At 32.7% G+C, this 18,555-nt stretch overlaps 3 protein-coding genes across 6 annotated transcripts; 1 reads left to right on the forward strand and 2 right to left on the reverse strand.

Moving 5' to 3' along the window:
• Positions 1-318: 318 nt before the first annotated feature.
• On the reverse strand, positions 319-2,691 carry LOC115879495 (dual specificity protein phosphatase MPK-4-like). The gene is made up of 3 exons (XM_030896417.1): positions 2,131-2,691; positions 1,922-2,077; positions 319-1,135 (listed from the first exon to the last, which is right to left on the reverse strand). Exons 1-3 carry the CDS (start codon positions 2,402-2,404, stop codon positions 645-647), a joined length of 921 nt encoding a protein of 306 aa, XP_030752277.1. The 5' UTR covers positions 2,405-2,691; the 3' UTR covers positions 319-644.
• Positions 2,692-3,528: 837 nt separating this feature from the next.
• Positions 3,529-9,812, forward strand: LOC115879584 (MICOS complex subunit MIC27). 4 transcript variants are annotated; one of them, XM_030896507.1, is made up of 7 exons: positions 3,529-3,789; positions 3,876-3,976; positions 4,044-4,237; positions 4,415-4,555; positions 5,402-5,506; positions 7,767-8,071; positions 9,704-9,812. In XM_030896507.1, exons 1-6 carry the CDS (start codon positions 3,775-3,777, stop codon positions 8,042-8,044), a joined length of 834 nt encoding a protein of 277 aa, XP_030752367.1. In that variant the 5' UTR covers positions 3,529-3,774; the 3' UTR covers positions 8,045-8,071; positions 9,704-9,812. The 4 variants fall into 4 exon arrangements, with proteins under 4 accessions (XP_030752367.1, XP_030752523.1, XP_030752439.1 ...); XM_030896663.1 differs by having other exon boundaries at positions 7,767-7,909; XM_030896579.1 differs by having other exon boundaries at positions 7,875-8,071.
• Positions 9,813-10,756: 944 nt separating this feature from the next.
• On the reverse strand, positions 10,757-18,230 carry LOC115879814 (E3 ubiquitin-protein ligase RNF168-like). Its single transcript, XM_030896848.1, has 5 exons — positions 17,859-18,230; positions 17,013-17,208; positions 16,160-16,369; positions 14,217-14,753; positions 10,757-11,975 (listed from the first exon to the last, which is right to left on the reverse strand). The coding sequence occupies exons 1-5, from the start codon at positions 18,193-18,195 to the stop codon at positions 11,126-11,128; spliced, it is 2,130 nt and encodes a 709-aa protein (XP_030752708.1). The 5' UTR covers positions 18,196-18,230; the 3' UTR covers positions 10,757-11,125.
• Between the last annotated feature and the right edge of the window lie 325 nt (positions 18,231-18,555).

Genomic DNA, 18,555 nt, shown 5'->3' on the forward strand with positions numbered 1-18,555 from the left:
ACACCCTGTATCTCCGAAACAAAGCATTTTAGGACATACATTTAAAGCAACTTTTTTACTTATTTTGTCTGCCGAATAATATGCTGACGAAGTTTCCCGAATATAATTCAGACCACCCTGTATATAAGGATGTCATATTCAATATACAGGGTGAGTCTTTAATAAGTGCAAATGTTTTTAGTGGTAGTATATTTCGATCTCAGAAAAACGGTTTTTTTCCGCAAATTAAAAATTTTGATAATTTGGAATTTTTTGAAAAAAATTTTTATTTTTTTTTTAATTTTTAGATGAAAAAAACATAATTTCATAATATGACAACACAGGTAGTGGATTAAATTTACAAGAAAGAAAACCGAGAAAAGATCCAGTGGTTCCCAAAATTTAATCAATTTTTTTTGAAATTCTCAAAGTAAAATATCTCTGTTATTTAGGACTTATCACAACCTATTTGAAAAACGGTAAAGAGAAAATATGTTTCTTTTCTCAAGGTTTACCAGCCCTGAAAATATTTGTACTTATTTAAGACTCACCCTGTATACACAAAATATTTCATTTTAATATAAAATAAAATTAAATAAATATATTTTAGATGACATACAAATAAGATAGTTTTATATAAATTTACAATCCAACATAATATATTTTTAAAATGTGACTTCAATATTCTTAACCACATTGGTATAATCGATTTTCGAGGGCACCAAATAAAAGGCTGGTGCCACCTTAACTCCACAAGGACACTGGCAGCCCATAACCCAACTAAATGACCCCACCTTATTACTACATTTAGGGCAATGTAGTTTACCCTGAGTCACTTGACTCACATTCATCCAAGCCATTGGCTCGACAAAATACATTTGTGAACACTTACTTTTGGCACTGTTCAGGTGAATTATTAGGTTGTGTTCACAGGCTAGAACCCTGCGGCATTTTTTACATCGGTAAACGTTTGGATCTGGATTCGACTGGGGTAGGCCTGGGTCTGGTTGTATTAAGTCTTTGAAGTCTTGAGGGAGGATTTTGACTTTTCGCATCCAGTCGGCTGCTGTGTTGAGACGGAACAATTTGTACCTTTTATCTGACTTTTCGATTGTATAGCCCATATGTCTGTACAATTTCAGTTGGGACACAAACCCTATAGTTAAGCATGATATTATGAATTACCTAAGTACTAAGTACTAGAGTCCTGCAACAGTGCGTCGGGCATATGTAGCTCCTATAACAAAAAACTTAGAAATTTTGTTTAAGTACAAACCTAATTAAAGTACCTATGTACTAAGAAGTATTTTTGGTTTATTAAAGTGTGAGTGGATCAGAATGATTTTTTTTTAAATGGGACACCCTCTATATTACTGCAATTTTGGCTTCCTTTCTAATCACTTTATACGTAATCCTAACATATTACCATAGTATAAGGAAACTAGTAATTTACTACTAGTATTTTTAGTAATTAGTCAAATACAAAAAATGTTCATTTTTTAATTCTCCATCTAACGCAAAAATAATAAACAGGGTATTCCGTTAAAAAATAAAATAATTTTATTTTAGAAAGTTTGACATGGAATTTTGAACACCCTGTACGAAGTAAGATTACGATATTTATAATAAAGTAAGCACAGAACAACTGTAGTACGCACAAAGCATAGTTTTGATTTCAGGACACTTATATATTTAATAATTTTTATTAAAAAGGCTGAAAATATATATTTTTTATTTATTTATTTATGTCTCTGAAATTATAAATACAAGTTTAGTAATATTTGAGGACTATGTAAAGTAATTAAGAAGAAAGCCAAAAATTGCAACAATATACAGGGTGTACTCTGTATATTGAATAAATAAAATTTCTAAGTTCTTTTTATAGGACCTACAGATGCCCTAAGCATTGCTTCAGGCCCTGTATGTAACATTGTTGTAGTACCTTGGTTTGGATAAATGATACTTCTTTTTGCCTTAACTTTCTCAAACGCTTCATGATACGATAACTGATATTTCTTCATTATATATGCAAGAACAAGTGTAGCACTGCGTGACACTCCAAAATAACAATGAACCAAAACAGCCCCATTTGCTACTCCTAGCAATTTGTAAAAAAATCACGTCAAATAAAAAAAAACAAATTAAACTTACCTTCTTGAATAAAACTAATAGCCTGGCTGAAATTACTTAAAATATCCTCCTTGGGTAAATCAGACAAATGTATAAACATTGTAGTGATATTGGCAAGTTCCGAGATATTTCTCGGTAAAGGGCAAGTATCGATGGTTAAAATATGAGTTATTTTAAATTTCGTCAAAGTTTCCATGTCTCTAGCAGCTGCCAAACTGCCCAAAAATAAATTTGGTTCGATCTCATCAATACTTACTGGACTGAGGTTACACCCAATTTTATGCAAAATATCCATGATGGTTTCGATAATGTATTTAAAATGGTTTAATTTATATTTTGATAGAGCGATGGTACTCTATTTAATTACATTTCTTTTTAGAGTAATACAAGTGTATACAACACTTACTTTCCTACTTTTAAACTTTTAACAGGAAAAAAAAACAGTATTGGTAGGATACTAGAAATCATTATGTAAAAACACTTTAAATACTGAAATGTTATGAGAGGTAATTGTATTATTTATAATACTGCTATCGCAAATTTAAATCTAAAAATATTCGCGTTCACTTATAACCTTTTAAATTTGTTTACTTGGTACATTTGAACTACTGTCACTGTCACTATTTCTACCATAGATTAATAAACGTACAAAGAATCCATTGACAAAAAATAGACTTATAGGGATGTTCGATAAGATCGATAAATTAAGTTCGATAAGATCTTTGATAAGATGTAAATAATTTGTTTTTAATTTTATATAAATAATTTTTAGTCACATTATACATATACATCACATACAAAATTTGCAGTAGCAGCCACTAGCCAGCTAAATGGGGCAATTGATTGATTTATCTGGAGGGTGGATAAAATATAAATCTGTTATCTGTTCTGTTGTATCTGTTAAAAAAATAGAATATACACACAGGTAACATATTTATATTCAAGTAAAATATCTTCAGCAAAACAAGATCTTCTGGGATTTTATGTAAATTTTTCGAAAACTTGGCCATTGCAACTATTTTTGAATCTATAGATGTTGCGTATATTATACTCCGCTTTTGTGCGCTTTCTTCGCCAAATAGAAAAAATAGCTTACTACAGCATACAATATACATCAAAGATATACATAAAATGAATAAATTGTTTTAATTTGTTTTTTAAATCACACATCTTGAAACGGCCCTTCAATAAAAACAAAAAATGCGCTCCTAAAGACGCGCGTGGATGTATAAATATAAGAATGCTTGATTCTGGTTTGATGCATTTATATAAATAAATAAATTAAATCCAATTTTTTCTTAACAATATATTGATAAATTAAACTAGTTTTAAAAATTAATTATTTTTTCATATCCACGTTTTTCAACTGGAATGTCAGCTGTAGACAATTTATCTGATTTGCGTATTTTTTTCCATCGATATAGATCAAGATATAAATACCAGGAAAACAGGTATTTCTAGGTATTCCTCGTACCTTCCTCGCTTTAAGCAGGTATTTATCAAATAAATACTTCATCTACATTTGTCAATTACCAAATTTCAGTAATTTTATCTCGTTATTTTTCCGATTAAATACTCGCAAGTCCGACTCTGTGCAGTCTCCTGTCAAAACACTTTTATGTAATTGTGATTTTTTCCTTGTGATTTTTTGAAACTGTATTAATTATGTTTAACAATATGGTAATTATGATTAAACTCATCTTATTAAAAAAAATGAGTTGCTTATTTCATATAGGAATTGAATGTGGAATCCCTGTTTATTTTAGGTTATACGAAAATGCCTACTACCTGCGGCTGTAGCAGTTGTAACCGAAGTAAAATCTGCATCAAACACGAAAAGTGACGAAAATAAAGATAGCGTTTGTAGGTAACTATATTTCCTATATTTAAAAATATTCTACCTATTCTAGGACTGGCATATCTTGTTTTTTTAGGCCTAGCGAGCTTCCCATATACAGCTCAGATCAGCAACTTGGTAATGTAGCAGTCCAAGAAACCAAAGAACCTAATATTATTGAAGTATCCTTTAGAAATATCAGACAAGTGTTATTTAAATATTCAGAAGAGTTTAAAGCATACGAAAAAGTGGCACAGGACAGCTTTACTGAAAGCAAACAGAATATTGAATGTAATTAATAAAAGTACAGGGTGGAGCCTTTAGAAAGGAGAGGCTCTAAGGAGGAAGACATAAAATACATGCTCCCAAAATTTTATTTCAATACAAACTGCCATTCTTCTTGGAGCCATCCTGTATAAATGAAACAAGATTGATTCTATTGAAAATTTGTACATTTTTAACTTGTAGGGTTAGTTGATTATCTACGTCAAGAAGATAACTCCTTACCTAAGGCGGGAGCTATAGGAATTGGAGCCCTAACAGGTCTTATTTTTGGTCTTCGTGGAGGTATTTTTAAAAGAACTCTATACGCTGCTACAGGGGCTTTAGGTAACTTATCTTGCTGTTTTTATCAAAGACATCTAAATAAAGGGAGACAAAACTATTTACATTTGGTCCCGGTCAAACTTGTTTTCAACAAAAAGCGATAATGCCAAATTTCTGCGGATTGCGTTAGATCTACGGCTTGTGCTTGAAAACGAAGTATATTATTGTTATTGATAGTTTTTTGGGTACCTATAGAAACAGCGTACTAAATATGTGTAAAATATATATTTCATATCAATTATATTTTTAGTTACGTAATCTAGGGCGCGATTTTTAAATTCATTGTCGCCAATCATGGACATATTTGGCGTCGTGCTGACTAACTGGTATTTAAATTTCGCGCTGGGGATTCTGGTGGTAGCTCTGCTGTAAAAATGTCAAGTTGTCGCATTTATTTATTTATTTATTTCCTGACATTGTCATTCATTTTGACACTTTAGTTTTGTATTAAGAGTTTTTGGTTTCAATAAATAGTGTTGTGGTACTTTAAGCTTGAAAATGGTTACTAGCAGACCTTGCAGTCGAACATTGTTCTTTTTAAAACCTCTTTTAGTACTAAGTGTACAAGATAGCTTAATAGCCGTAAAAAACTCATCGCAGCTTTATTAGAACATTTTGAACAGGAAAGATGATTTTTTTTTGATGTAAATAATAACTGTTTATTTATTTATAATTAATTTATTTTTGTTTTCTAAAATATAAGTGGACAACGCTGTGTCGGTCAAGCTTAATCACGTGACTAAAAGTATATTTGACATGAACTATATGAATGGAGTGTTTTTTGTCTACCCTTTATTTAAATGTCATTGGTATTTATGATACAAATATTCCAGTTTTATTATCTTTAAGGTATGGCATCAGTGTGTTATCCCAAAGAAGCCTCTGAATATTCACAAGTTGGGGCAGCGGAAGGAAAAAAGATTTTAACTATAGCTTATAACTTTGTTTATGGAGGTATATAACTCTAGTATTATTACACAGGCTGTTCCCTATGTAGAAAAAAATGAGCGTGTTCTCGTCTGTTTTTAAGAAAAAAAGTTATATAAACATGGAGTTTAAAGTACCTTTTTTTATCTACAGGGTGTTCAAAATTTATTTTTTTTTTTTATGTGGTTTCCAGGTATAAAGAACCTACCTTTATACTATATATTTGCACTAACTGCCCTTTTCCTACTTGAAAACACCTCTGGAGTATTTGATTAAAATAAATGGTACGCCGATGCTTTTTTCGGGAAAACTATTTTTTTTTTCTTGATTGTCCATCCTTTTTTAACAAGATCGATCTCTTGAGGTTTTTTTTGTATATCAATCGGTTTTCGAGAAAAAAAATTAAATCAACCACATTGCATATAATTTTCTAGCAATTTTGCAATGTAGTTGATTTAATTTTTTTATCTCGAAAACCGTTCAATGTACAAGAAAAAGTCAGGAGATCAATTTTGTTAAGAAGGTATTAACAATCAGGAAAAAAAATAAGTTGTCGATAAAGAACAGTGGCGTACCATTTATTTTAAGCAAATAATTCAGGGATGTATGCATACGAACAACACTAGTTGAAGTAGAAAAAGAATACCTAGTTAATGGAAATAAACTGCCTGTATGTCTGGAAACGACAAAGAAAAATTGAATAAAATATACAGGGTAGTCCGAACTGTATTCCGGAAACTGCGGCAGTATTTTCTGCAGATAAAAATAAGTAAAAAAGTTCGTATAAATGTATGTCCTAAAATGCTTAGTTTTAGAGATACAGGGTGTGGAAGTTTCATTTTTATTTCGATTTTTTACAAATAATTTCTGAAGTAACGTCAATATTTGGATGAAAATTGGTGTCTAGAAGTTTTTTGACATAAGAAATTTGATTTTGATGTCCAGGGCTCTTACTGGTAGAGGGCGCCACCTACATGTCTAACTGTTTTGAAGCGTAATAACTTTTTATCCGTACCTGTATAAAACCACCGAGGGAAAAAATATACATCTCTGTAACTTTTTACGTAAAAAATATATCTTTGTAAAAATTGCTACGAGCAACCGTTCTCAAGATATTTAGAATGGAAATAGTCAATACATGTCATTATTGACGAAAAATAAACACGTTGAGTAGATGGTTATTTCACTGAAATAATAAATTTGGAAAAATTTTAATTTTTTTAAATCAATCATAAATTTTTCTGCAAAAAAACGATGATAAAACAGTTTCTGTTGAACTTTTGGCACAAAAACTTTCAAATTTATGATCTCAGTCTAATAACTATTTAGTCAACATGTTTATTTATGTCACTGATGACAGGTATTGATAATTTCGATTCCAAATATTTCGAAAATCAATACTCGTATCGATTTTTACCAAGAGACATTTTTTACGTAAAAAACGTCGTAAATGTAAATTTTTTTACTCAGTAGTTCTGTACAGGTACGGACGAAAACTTATTACTCTTCAAACCCGTTAAAAAATGTGTAGGTGGCGCCCTCTACTAGTAGGAGCCATATTGACATCAAAATCAAATTTCTCATGTCAAAAAACGCCCAGACACCAATTTTCACCCAAATATTGATGTTACTTCATAAATTATTTGGAAAAAATCAAAATAAAAATGAAACTTCTACACCCTGTATCTCCGAAACTAAGCATTTAAGACATACATTTATACGAACTTTTTTACTTACTTTTATCTGCAGAATATGCTGCCGAAGTTTCCGGAATACAGTTCGGACCACCCTGTATAAAGTAGATCCTTTTTAATTTTTTAACACCCTGTAGTTGTAAACTTTTTTCTTAAAAACTTATGAGGAGTCACGCCCTATTTTTTTAGACTGTTTAGAGGAACCACCCTGTATTATACCGTATGACCAAAAAAAAAACGGTGTCTCTGATGGCTGGAAAATAACGATGATAATTTTGACAAGGTCAATCTCAAAGACGTTATTCACTAAAAATTGACATAAAACTTATCAAAAATTAACAGTAATAATAATTATAGAATGATTAAAATACCATTTAAAAATCATCTTACTGAATATAAAAATAAATTACAACCTCCTTAATCTGGCAGTAAGCGCCTTTAAAAAAACAAAAAAAAACAGTACGGGCTAAGTAAATGACGTCTCTAGAGCTTGACCTCGTCAAAATTACCATGGATCGTCATTTCCCTAGCCGTCTTCGACGCCTTTTTTCGGTCATTTTGTATTATATATCTTTATTAATCAATTTTTTTAGTTAAAAAAGACGAACCACCATTAGAATTACCATCCTTACCAAAATTACCAACGAACGTTTCTGACTTGTGGGATTCTATTAAAAACCAAACATCATCTATTTTTTCAGATCAGGCATCACAGGACGTGAATACACCAGAAACTGTGAGTAATGATCCGAATGTCAGTTCGAAAAATCCTATCCAGCAAATTTCTTTATCAGAACCTATAACAGAACCTTCAGATGATACCGTCTTGAATGATATTCCTCCCAGTTCCTTTCCTGATGACATGGAATGATCATCCTTTAATCCAGAGTCCATTTTTGTAAATATATTTTGAATTTTTCCTTTTATAAAACTATAAATCGTTTGCGAAAAAAACACTAATTCACCAAAATACACCGAAACGCTTTACTTTTGTACTAGATGCGCGTTTCGCTAACCATCTTAGCATCATCAGCAGATGACTTATATTCTGACGTTTCTTTGTCCACTTGAAAAATCGAATTTGCAGAAATTGCAAACTTATACCTACGTTTTCTAATATACACACAACCAGACTTATATGGAATCACTCTTTATTTCTGATTAAATTTCTTGCAAGGATAAAAATTGGTATACAACTTTAAGATAAGGCTTTTTGTTGTAAATAAACATGATAATAAAGAATAAACGACTGCTGCGATTTATTTTCTTTTGGATTTTGTGTTCAGTAGTAAAATCAGGATTGTCCGGTAATTTTCATTCAATCCAAAAAATAAAAAAATGCCTTATGTTGGATTAACAGATGTACAGAGGGGAAGAATTTATTGCTCTCACCCAACAAGGATTGCTCCAAAGAGATAGTAGGCGTTACCCAGGGTGTTGTATCGAAAACATGCAAGGTACTTGGAATTAGGAACACACAAGGATAGGCCCAGACAAAGTCGTCAAAGAGTCAGAACTGAACAACAAGACCGCCATGTGTGCCAAATTGCTAGAATAAATCCCAATGTTTCTCATCCAGAGCTACAAATGCGCGATAGTGCACCTCCCCATACCAGCAGAGTGACTAGAGAATGTCTTGAAACGGAAGGTGTCATAGTTTTGGACTGGCCTGCATGTTTACCAGATCTAAACCCTATCGAACACTTGTTGGACTAGCTCAAAAGAAGAGTTAGACCTCATCGAAACAATCCAGGGATATCTTCCACAGCTTATTGATGCCGCATTAGCAGAATCGGAAAACATACCCCAAGGCAACATTGATAATTTAATAAGAAGCATGCCAGCGCGGATAGAAGCTTGCATAAGGGCTAGAGGTGGCAACAAGGAATATTAAAATGATCAATTGTCTTTTTGTTTTTGCTTTTTGGCCATTAAAAATTTAAATCTTAATTTCGTTTCAGAAAACAAAAAAATTCCATTTTGTTTATTTTGGGAACTGACTCATTTTTTTTATTGTTATATGGACTATTTTTCATTAAAAGTCATTGGTAAGGACTGGGTTTAATTAATAAACACAAAATTTTCATACGTCTCAAAAATTATGAAAAATAATAGATTATTCCGTATAAGTTTGGTTGTGTATATAACTATGATAAAGGTCATTGTATAGATATTAATAATTTAAAATTAATTAAACAAATCTCACATTACAGGCAATTAGATGCATATAAGAATGTAAAAATCAATAAATCTAAAGACAATATGAACAGAGATAATGGCCCAATTCCTTCTAGTTCTCTGTTCCTATTGCTCTAGTCTCTAGTCTTGTCACGCTTGATCAGTGCCAACCGAGCGCCTATATAAACCCTCAATTTGTAGACATTAGTTTAGTTTTAATCATCTTCGCGTCAAGAGCAAAAGTAAGTGTTTTGGTGTATTGTGGTGAATTGGTGTTTTATTTTGCTGTTGTAACACCAAAGGTTCCAACCCTCAACTTTAATCTATAAATCGTTTTTTTTTTCTTTTTCAGAAAAGCAAATCAGCCAAATAATATGGTAATTGTATAAATAAATAACGTCTGTTAATTTACTTGTATCTGTTAAATTATGTGTAAAAATATATAATATATATCATAAGAAGACCTAAGTAAAATGGTTGTTTTTATTTTATACTGTATTGTAAGCCTCCTCAGAACTATGTTGTCAGAAAATGATATTTTTGTACGAAAATCAAATATAGTCTGTCCTGACAGGTGCTTGACAGTGACAGTTTAAATAGAATGACATATCATATGTCAACTTTTAACATTCTCGCTTAAAAAAATCGTATTTTAAATTTCAATCTAGAGTACTGGAGTATGGTTGTATGGCTGTATTAAAAACTCTCGTTCGCCTTGGGAAAATAGATTTGATCATCTCAAGGTTATTAAAAGATAAAGTTGTCTCGTAACTCGATCCGCCATTATCGAACATGTCATCTACTAAGTCATAGGAATGATACCACTCATAGATAAAGGGATAAAAACTGTCCACAGTCCGACAGTGCATTTCCGAATCGACATTCAGTGTGTACTTTTTGTTTATAGTGTATGGCGTCAATAGTTTTCAGTTGTTTGATGTGTGTTTTCTTTATTGTATTGTCCATTTATCTCTCTTTGTCGGTTGCATTTTATTTTTTATACCTTTTTTCTATGATTTTATACGTTCTGTCTACGTCAGAAGGATGCTAGTCCGCTTCGCTCCTATTGGTCCAAAAGTTACGAGACAATCTTGTCCTAATGTTTTTTGTATCTTGTCCTGGCCGGTTAAAAGATTCCCAAATCGTATTTTTAATCATTACTAAATTTTTTCAAATGGAACGAGGGTGGCTCATTAGCATATTCCGGTGAAACAGGAAGTGACCGAAAACAATTGGATACAATCGATCCTAATTTATGTCATATACTAACTTGCCAAATTTCGTTTTTTTTTTATCTGAAGAAATATAAAAATTATAGGGGCGAGCCACTTTTGAGAAACAACCGGTATAAATTTACTTAGAATCAAGTCTTAATATTTATAATCTACAAGAAATAGTCATTATGTTTATATAAACAACTCTTTATTTAGAAAAATAAAACAAATAAACATCAATGTTCAAAGACATAATAGAAAACCAAATTTTTCTATACACTATACAAAAATAATGTAGCTTAATACATTTGAGTTATACATACATGTATACATCATAGGTAGTTACTTATAACCAAAAGTATAATATACCTATACATAATTCTTTACAATATCTAAGCAACTCTTTTTAAAACCAAAATTATTTTAAAAAAATAAATATTACCAACTAAATATGTCACAATAATTATATTTTTATAATACAACTTTGAAAAAATAAAATCAGAAACAATTCCTTGAAAAATCGAATTAAAAAAATAAAAATACCAGAAAAATTCTAAACTCTAGACCAGCAACATTTCGTCTAGAGTTATCTGACGTTTTGTTCCTCTTCTTGTTCTTAACGGTGTCTGAATCATGTCGAATTCAGCTTGAAGTTTTTTTGCAAGCTCGAAATCCGATTCTTCTTGCATTTGTATTTGTTTAGTACTTATAAAACTATCGACTCTTCGAGATTCTTTGTTAAAACGTTCCTTTACAGCATTGCTGTTTAAAGTTTTGATTTCTGGACTCAGTTTGTCTGAATATGCATCCGTCATAGATATTTTGAGTTTAGGTATATCTACGTATATCTCTTTATCAACTACTGGTAATTTAGCATTAGTATTTGAACATTTCATTAGTTTGTCTGAATATGCATCCGTTATAGATATTTTGAGTTTAGGTATATCTACGTATATCTCTTTATCAACTACTGGTAATTTAGCATTAGTATTTGAACATTTCATTTTCTTTGTAGGATTATGACTAAAGTCTGAGTTTCTTTGTACTGAATTAGAGGAATCTAACGAATTATTAACTATACTAGGCTGTATTCTTTCCATTTCTCTTTTGATCTTGTGATTTTTTATATCTATGGCCATTTCTTTTTCATGGGTAGGAAAATTTGTAACTTTAACTCTTGCTTTATTATTAAAAAAAGACTTTGTAGTATTTGAAATCCACTTAGAAACATTATCACAGCTTGCAAGGGAACTACTAATATCAGTATTGCTGAATCCATAGAAATTAGTTTCTGGTGCTGGTACAAGCCTGCTAACTTCAACTTTATTATTATCCTTAATTACAGGCAAAGTTTTTGCAAAAGCCGATGCGTTTTCAGTGTAAATGTCAACTACATTTCCACATGGCGGCCTAAAAAAATATTTAAATAAACATATTAAACTAGCTGACCCGGAAAACGTTGTTTTGCAATATAAATAAATTTTTATGGGACACACAACAGTAATTTTTATCCACGGGGTTGTATTTGTAAAATTATTGAATTACTAATATCGCTATTAATAATATCAATAGCTCCCGTATTATCCTCCCGTTTAACTCCTTGGGAGTAGCAAGGTACAGCTTGCCATACTAGAGCCGTTCGGTATACAAGGAATATCATAAAAAAAAAATATTTTGTCCAAAAAATAAAAAAAAATTGTATAAACTCACCGGCAAAAAAAATCGGCCACTAAAAACTAGTCCCAATTTCAAAGTTAGATTTCTCGCGAACAACTCATTTGATTTTAATGATTTTTTTTAATTGTAAATTAATTCCTTCTTAACGAATGCTACGTCAGAAATTTTTATTCCGAATTTATTTTGAGCATATTCAGGGCACAACAATAAGACGAAGTTTTTTGCCCGAATTTTGTAACGCCCTGTAGGGTTCAACAGCTGTAGTAGCTATTGCTAAATCAAATCACATTTTTGTGATCACATTGTAGCCTCATCTTTTGTGAGCATCCATTTTTTTTTAATAACGACATTATCTCTGTTTGTATTGGAAATACGTTGCTTGAAAACGAACGTCTCGGAAAAATGCTTCGCAGGCAGAAAGTTTTATGTATAAATAATCAAGGCGATATATACGAAAACGGATCATGAAAACGGATTTATGAGTATTCGCAATCTGCAATATGACAACAACGGTTGTCAAATTAAAAAATGCCATTATCTGTGACGGATGTTGCTCTTATTTGCTGTCCTCCATTCGCGAATTTCAAGTTCCAGAGCTTTACGCCGGTCTACTCAGAACGGTTCTGAAAGGAGCTGTGCGCGATAGCCTGGTGCCTCCATATGGCGCGGAACAGTTCTGAACTTTATGACTCAATTGAATGGAGTGAGAGTATCGCGTTCTTGAACAGTTCAGAGCTGCACAACTGCGTGAATTGCAGCCCTCCATTCGCGAATTTCAAGTTCCAGAGCTTTACGCCCTGAGCTACTCAGAACGGTTCTGAAAGGAGCTGTGCGCGATAGCCTGGTGCCTCCATATGGCGCGGAACAGTTCTGAACTTTATGACTCAATTGAACGGAGTGAGAGTATCGCATTCTTGAACAGTTCACAGCTGCACAACTGCGTGAATGGAGGACAGTAATTGAATGGAGTGAGAGTATCGCGTTCATGAACAGATCAGAGCTGCACAACTGCGTGAATGGAGGACAGTAATTGAATGGAGTGAGAGTATCGCGTTCATGAACAGTTCAGAGCTGCACAACTGCGTGAATGGAGGACAGCAAATGGAGCACAGTAATTGTGGCTTTAATTGAGGATGGCCGAAGATGGAAACAGTCCAGGATGCCTGGAATCGATATATGGAAACGGCAAATTTCATACCAGGCGAGTGGGTTCAGAAAGAAAACGGAAAACAAATGCAACTGACGACCGCTTTATTGTCCTGAATACTTCACGAAATCGTAGAATTACAGCGTTTCAGAATCAACATCTGCTACAAGCCGTGCGTAGAACTCAAATCAGTGAGAGAACAATCCGATGAAGATTAAAAGAAAACAGCTTGTCTGCAAGGAGGCCTGCCACAGGTCCCCAGCTACTTCCAAGACGTCGAGCACGTCTTCAGTCAGTGTTTGCGCGTTTACAAGTGAATTGGGATATTGAGCAATGGACTAAAGTTCCTTTCACGGATGAATCGCGGTTTTGCTTTTTCGAGGCGTTTGTTTTAAAGTCCAATACTAACAGAGATATTCCAATACTAACAAAGATTATCTCCAAAACTAACAGAGATAATGTCGTGATTAAAAAAACAAAATGCTCACAAAAGATGAGGCTACAATATGATTTGATTTAGCAATAGCTGCTACAGCTGCTGCACCCTACAGGGTGTTACAAAATTCGGGCAAAAAAGTTCCTCTTATTGTTGTGCCCTGTATATACTCAAAATTCGGAATAAAAATTTCTGACGTAGCATCCGTTAAGAAGGAATTAATTTACAATTAATAAAAAATCATCAGAATCTAACGAGTGGTTCGCGAGAAAATTTTGTCAACAGCGTTTACAAACAGCCGTTCTCCTTAGAACCTATGCTATGTATGAGAGGCGTTATATGTAGAGGCGCTACCCTGTATATAATAAGAGAATTAAAAAAACTGACTTACATAATTATTCCTTGGTCTGTCTTGTCTGTAACATTGACTTTCTTGCAAGGTACTCTTAAAGGTAAGTTATTCTTCGGCTCCTGTACACTGTTCTCTTCATAGTCAATTGGTTTAAAGTAAAAATTACATTCCTGGTCAATAACATCACTGTTATCCCTACTCACAGTCTCTTTACTCCTGCGTTTGTGTTGAGCAAGATATTGTAAACTTTTCTCATAGATATTTTCATAGAGACTTTCATACAGAGATTTCTTCTTATTTGCATCTATGTAAGATTTCCTTTGGGTAGGACTTTGATCGATGTACAACACTTGACAAGTGTAGGGTTTTGTTGAGAGATTGTTTGGACTAACTGTTCTACTTGTACTCCCGTTATTTTTATTTATTTGAAGGATATCTTGGTCTTTAGGTAAGGTATAGTGCTTAAAGCTTTTCTTTTCTACAAAACTGTCCATAGGTCCGGATTTTCTAGGCGTATTTTTGCTCAGTTTTGATGTTGAAGGGGATTGAATTTCTTTGGATAATGCCTTCTGCAATCTAAACAAGAATTACAGTTAAAAATATTAATACTTCGTGTTTCAAATTGGACTCTCACCACATAACCAGGGTTGGGTAAGACAGGTAGAAAATTAATTTTCTACGTGCATGTAGAAAAGTGAGTAGAAAATGTCAAATATGTAGAATATTAAGTAGAAAATGTATAAAATCCGAGTAGATGTACAAACTTTTGTATACTTAAAGCTGTTTTCCTCTTTACAAGCTTTTTCTGGGTATTTTCTTTAAATTCTATAAGTGTTAAAACAGTAATACGTGCGCGCGCGCTATCTATTCTGTGACCACAGATTATACAGATTATAATCTTTGTTTTTTCTTTATTGTTTTTCGTGGTTCCAATTTTCGAAATCGGGCACTAGTTAGGTAACTAGTTTGCGCACATAGCACGCCCACTTATGGCCTCTAAAATTGTGCACACCGCCTGACCGGCACAGTTATTAGAGAGATATCGGAAAACCGAATAGCGTCATCCAGTATTTACGCGTACCTTATCATGGTTACGATATGCGCGAGTGAATTTTTAACGCAACACCCGCTAATAACGTTACCGCCTGACGTAATTTGCGGATCAATTACACCAAGCGCTCTTTCTAAATAACCTCTGATAACGTTTAAAAATTGCTTAAATGGGCATGTGCGGGTATTTGACAACCGGAGCCGGCCGGCGAGATCTTTTATTTTAGGTTATGTTTGAATTGTTTTGAATTATTGCTTTAGTTTTTGCTGGGATTAGTTTTAATTAAATAAATATGGCTCAAAATATGGATTCCACCTCTTCCAATACTAAAGAACCTATAAAGAGTCTTAGGTTTACAGCAGATGACGACTTAGCCCTTCTAAGAGAATTTGTTGCTTGTTGCCCTAAACCCACTGGCAGACGTTGAACAATAAAGCACTGGAAATAAGCACTTTAGCCCTTTAGTTTTAAAATACCTAGTAAACAAAACAATTTCAAAGTTTTAAATTCAAAGTTAGGTTAAGTTTAAATAGCGGACGCGACGCGATCAGAATTCTTTCCGATCCGATAACTATAAATGAAGAGAGTTAATACCACCTCACGTAAAGGAAATAACACCTGGCCTTATTAACGTCCATGCACGCTATTCGCGATATCTCTCTATTACGCTGTTTGTTATTTTACGCGAGTTTAATTTTGCGCACAGGAAATTTGACTCGTTTGCACATCGTCATAAAAAACAATTTTCATACCACGAATTAAGGACAAGATTTTTATCTGTATACTTATAAGATACCTAATCTGTGCTGTGACGGTGAGATATAGTGATAATAATCAATCTGAAGATAAGATCAATCTGAAGTCTTCCACTGGTGAAAGCCTAATTTGAGACATCCTGTATTAGATTTTTGTAAAGCTATTTGAATTTTACCTCAATTTTTCTTGTTCAAGTCTTCTTATATGCTCCTTTTTTTCTTTTATCTGATAGTCGTGGTCTGTAGACCTGTTATAGAGCTTCATATTGTTGTTTTTTATAAACTTGCCCTTGCTTGGTTCAAATTTCTGTGTTGTCTTTTTGGTTAACTTCGAAGTTGAAGGAATTTGTTCTTTTGATAATTGTTTTGCTAATTCTTCATCCATTCTAAATAAGAATTACAGTTAAAAATATTTATACAGGGTCATGCAACAGTGAATATCTGTAGCTCCTCTACAATAAAAATCTTAGGAATTTTGTTTCTAAGTGCAAATGGAACACCCTTTATATTATTGCATTTTTGCCTTCCTTTCAGATCACTTTAAGGTGCGTTCACAGCGGCTGCGCCGCTCCGCGCTACCGCATTTACAAAATAAAAAATTAACATTAACTTTTTTTATCAAAGTCACCTAATGATATTATTTGTCTGTATTTTACTGTTGAAAGAGGGATATGTAACAATACACAGCAAATATCTGCAAAACCGTTAAAAACTTTAAAATACTTTAAATACAAAAAATGTTCAATTTTTAGTTCCTTATCTAACAAAAATACAGTGTGTTCCATTTAAAAAAAAAAGAAAATTTATTTTATATTTCATAAAGTTTGGCTTGGAATTTTGAATATGTTGTATGACTTAAGATTACAATATTATATTTTTAATAATTTTCTTAAAAAAGGTTGGAAAATAATATATTTTTTTCATTTATTTATTTATATCAAACAAAACAAAATTCCTAAGTTTTTTATTATGACCTACAGATGCCTGAAGCACTTTTATAGGACCCATTAATCAGATTTTAAATTCTACCTTATTCTTTCTTGTTCAAGTCTTTTCAGATCCTCCTCTTCCTCTTTGAGTTGCCTAATTAGAGCTTTACTGGCTTTCTCTTCTTCTATATCACGATGTTTTTGTATTTCCGCTTCCTCTGTTTTTTGTTGCTTTAGTTGCAGTTCGTATTCCTTACGAATCTCACCAGGTGCTGCTATCCTTATCAATGGTTTATCTACAATATATTATATACGTTATTGCATATATACTAGTTAAGTATTAATAGACTACTAATACACAGTACTACCAGAACTCAACAGAAGAATTAAGTTAGCACGGAGTACTTATGTGCAAAACTCATCTTATTCAAATATAGAATGCCACTTTATATAAAGAAGAAAACATTTGATCAATGTACTGCCATGAATCATGAACTATGCTTGCAAAACCTGAACAGTTAAAACCAACATCATAAGGAAACTGCAGGTTACACAATGCCCAATGGAACAAAATATGTTGGAAATAACAAAAAAAGACCGTCAAAAAATAGAGTGGATATGACTAAAGACCCAGGAAATAGATTTCATCCACAGAATCAAATCACTCAAGTGGCAATGGGCAGGACACCTGGCAAGAAGAACGGACAACAGATAAACCAGAATAATTATAGCATGGTACCCACGAGTAATTAAGAGACCTAGAAGAAGACTAAACCTGAGATGGGACCATGACATTAGGAAATTAGCCAGGATAACTTGAACCTACATGGCCAACAAGAGGCAACAGTATGTACGGGAAGCACGGGAGGCTACACCGTAATTGGAAATGGTTTAATAGGCTGGAGATGATGATACACTATATATTTAACTTAACATTATATCTTACCTTCCTCTATACTGTTATCAATTCCATTGTACTTATTTTGAATTTCTCTGGGATACTGTATTTTAATAGCATCCCAAAAGGACTTATCTACCAATTCCCCGTTTTTCTTGGCTTTTCTATACCATGAACCAACTCGGACTCTGCAGAGGGGACAAACCAAATTTGTGTTCTCCATAGCCCCATCAAAACACTGCTTACAGAAGGCATGGTTACAGGGAAGAAGCACCGGCTCAATAATTATCGTTCTGCAAATCGGACAAAGTATATCTACCTCTTTTAGGTTTGTTATATTTAATTTTTCGCGTTTTTCGCGAAGTTTTGCCCTTTTACCAGCCATTTTTGTTGCCTATTTTTTAAAAGACATTTAATAATGACATTAGTTTATTAGATCTACTTTTCTTGGATCGTAGATAAAATGTACCGCATATTGAACCATAGAAGAAAATCACAATTAGGGATGGGCTTTATTTTTCTGCCAATTTATATCGTTTTAAAAAGACGCGGCAGAAGTGTATTTTAAATTTATTTTTTAACCTGATTAGATTTATTAAACAAGCAATATAGTGTAGTTCCAGACAACCTTTTACTTAATATTCACTATTTTGAATAAAACAATGCAGTTGAACAAGGTAAAAACTAGTCCACAAATCTTTGATTTTTTTTCAATAATTCATTCAAGAAAAAAATATTCAATTAA

Source organism: Sitophilus oryzae, unplaced genomic scaffold (assembly GCF_002938485.1).
Source record: "Sitophilus oryzae breed Bouriz unplaced genomic scaffold, Soryzae_2.0 scaffold_1000_pilon_pilon, whole genome shotgun sequence".
NCBI lineage: Eukaryota > Metazoa > Arthropoda > Insecta > Coleoptera > Curculionidae > Sitophilus > Sitophilus oryzae.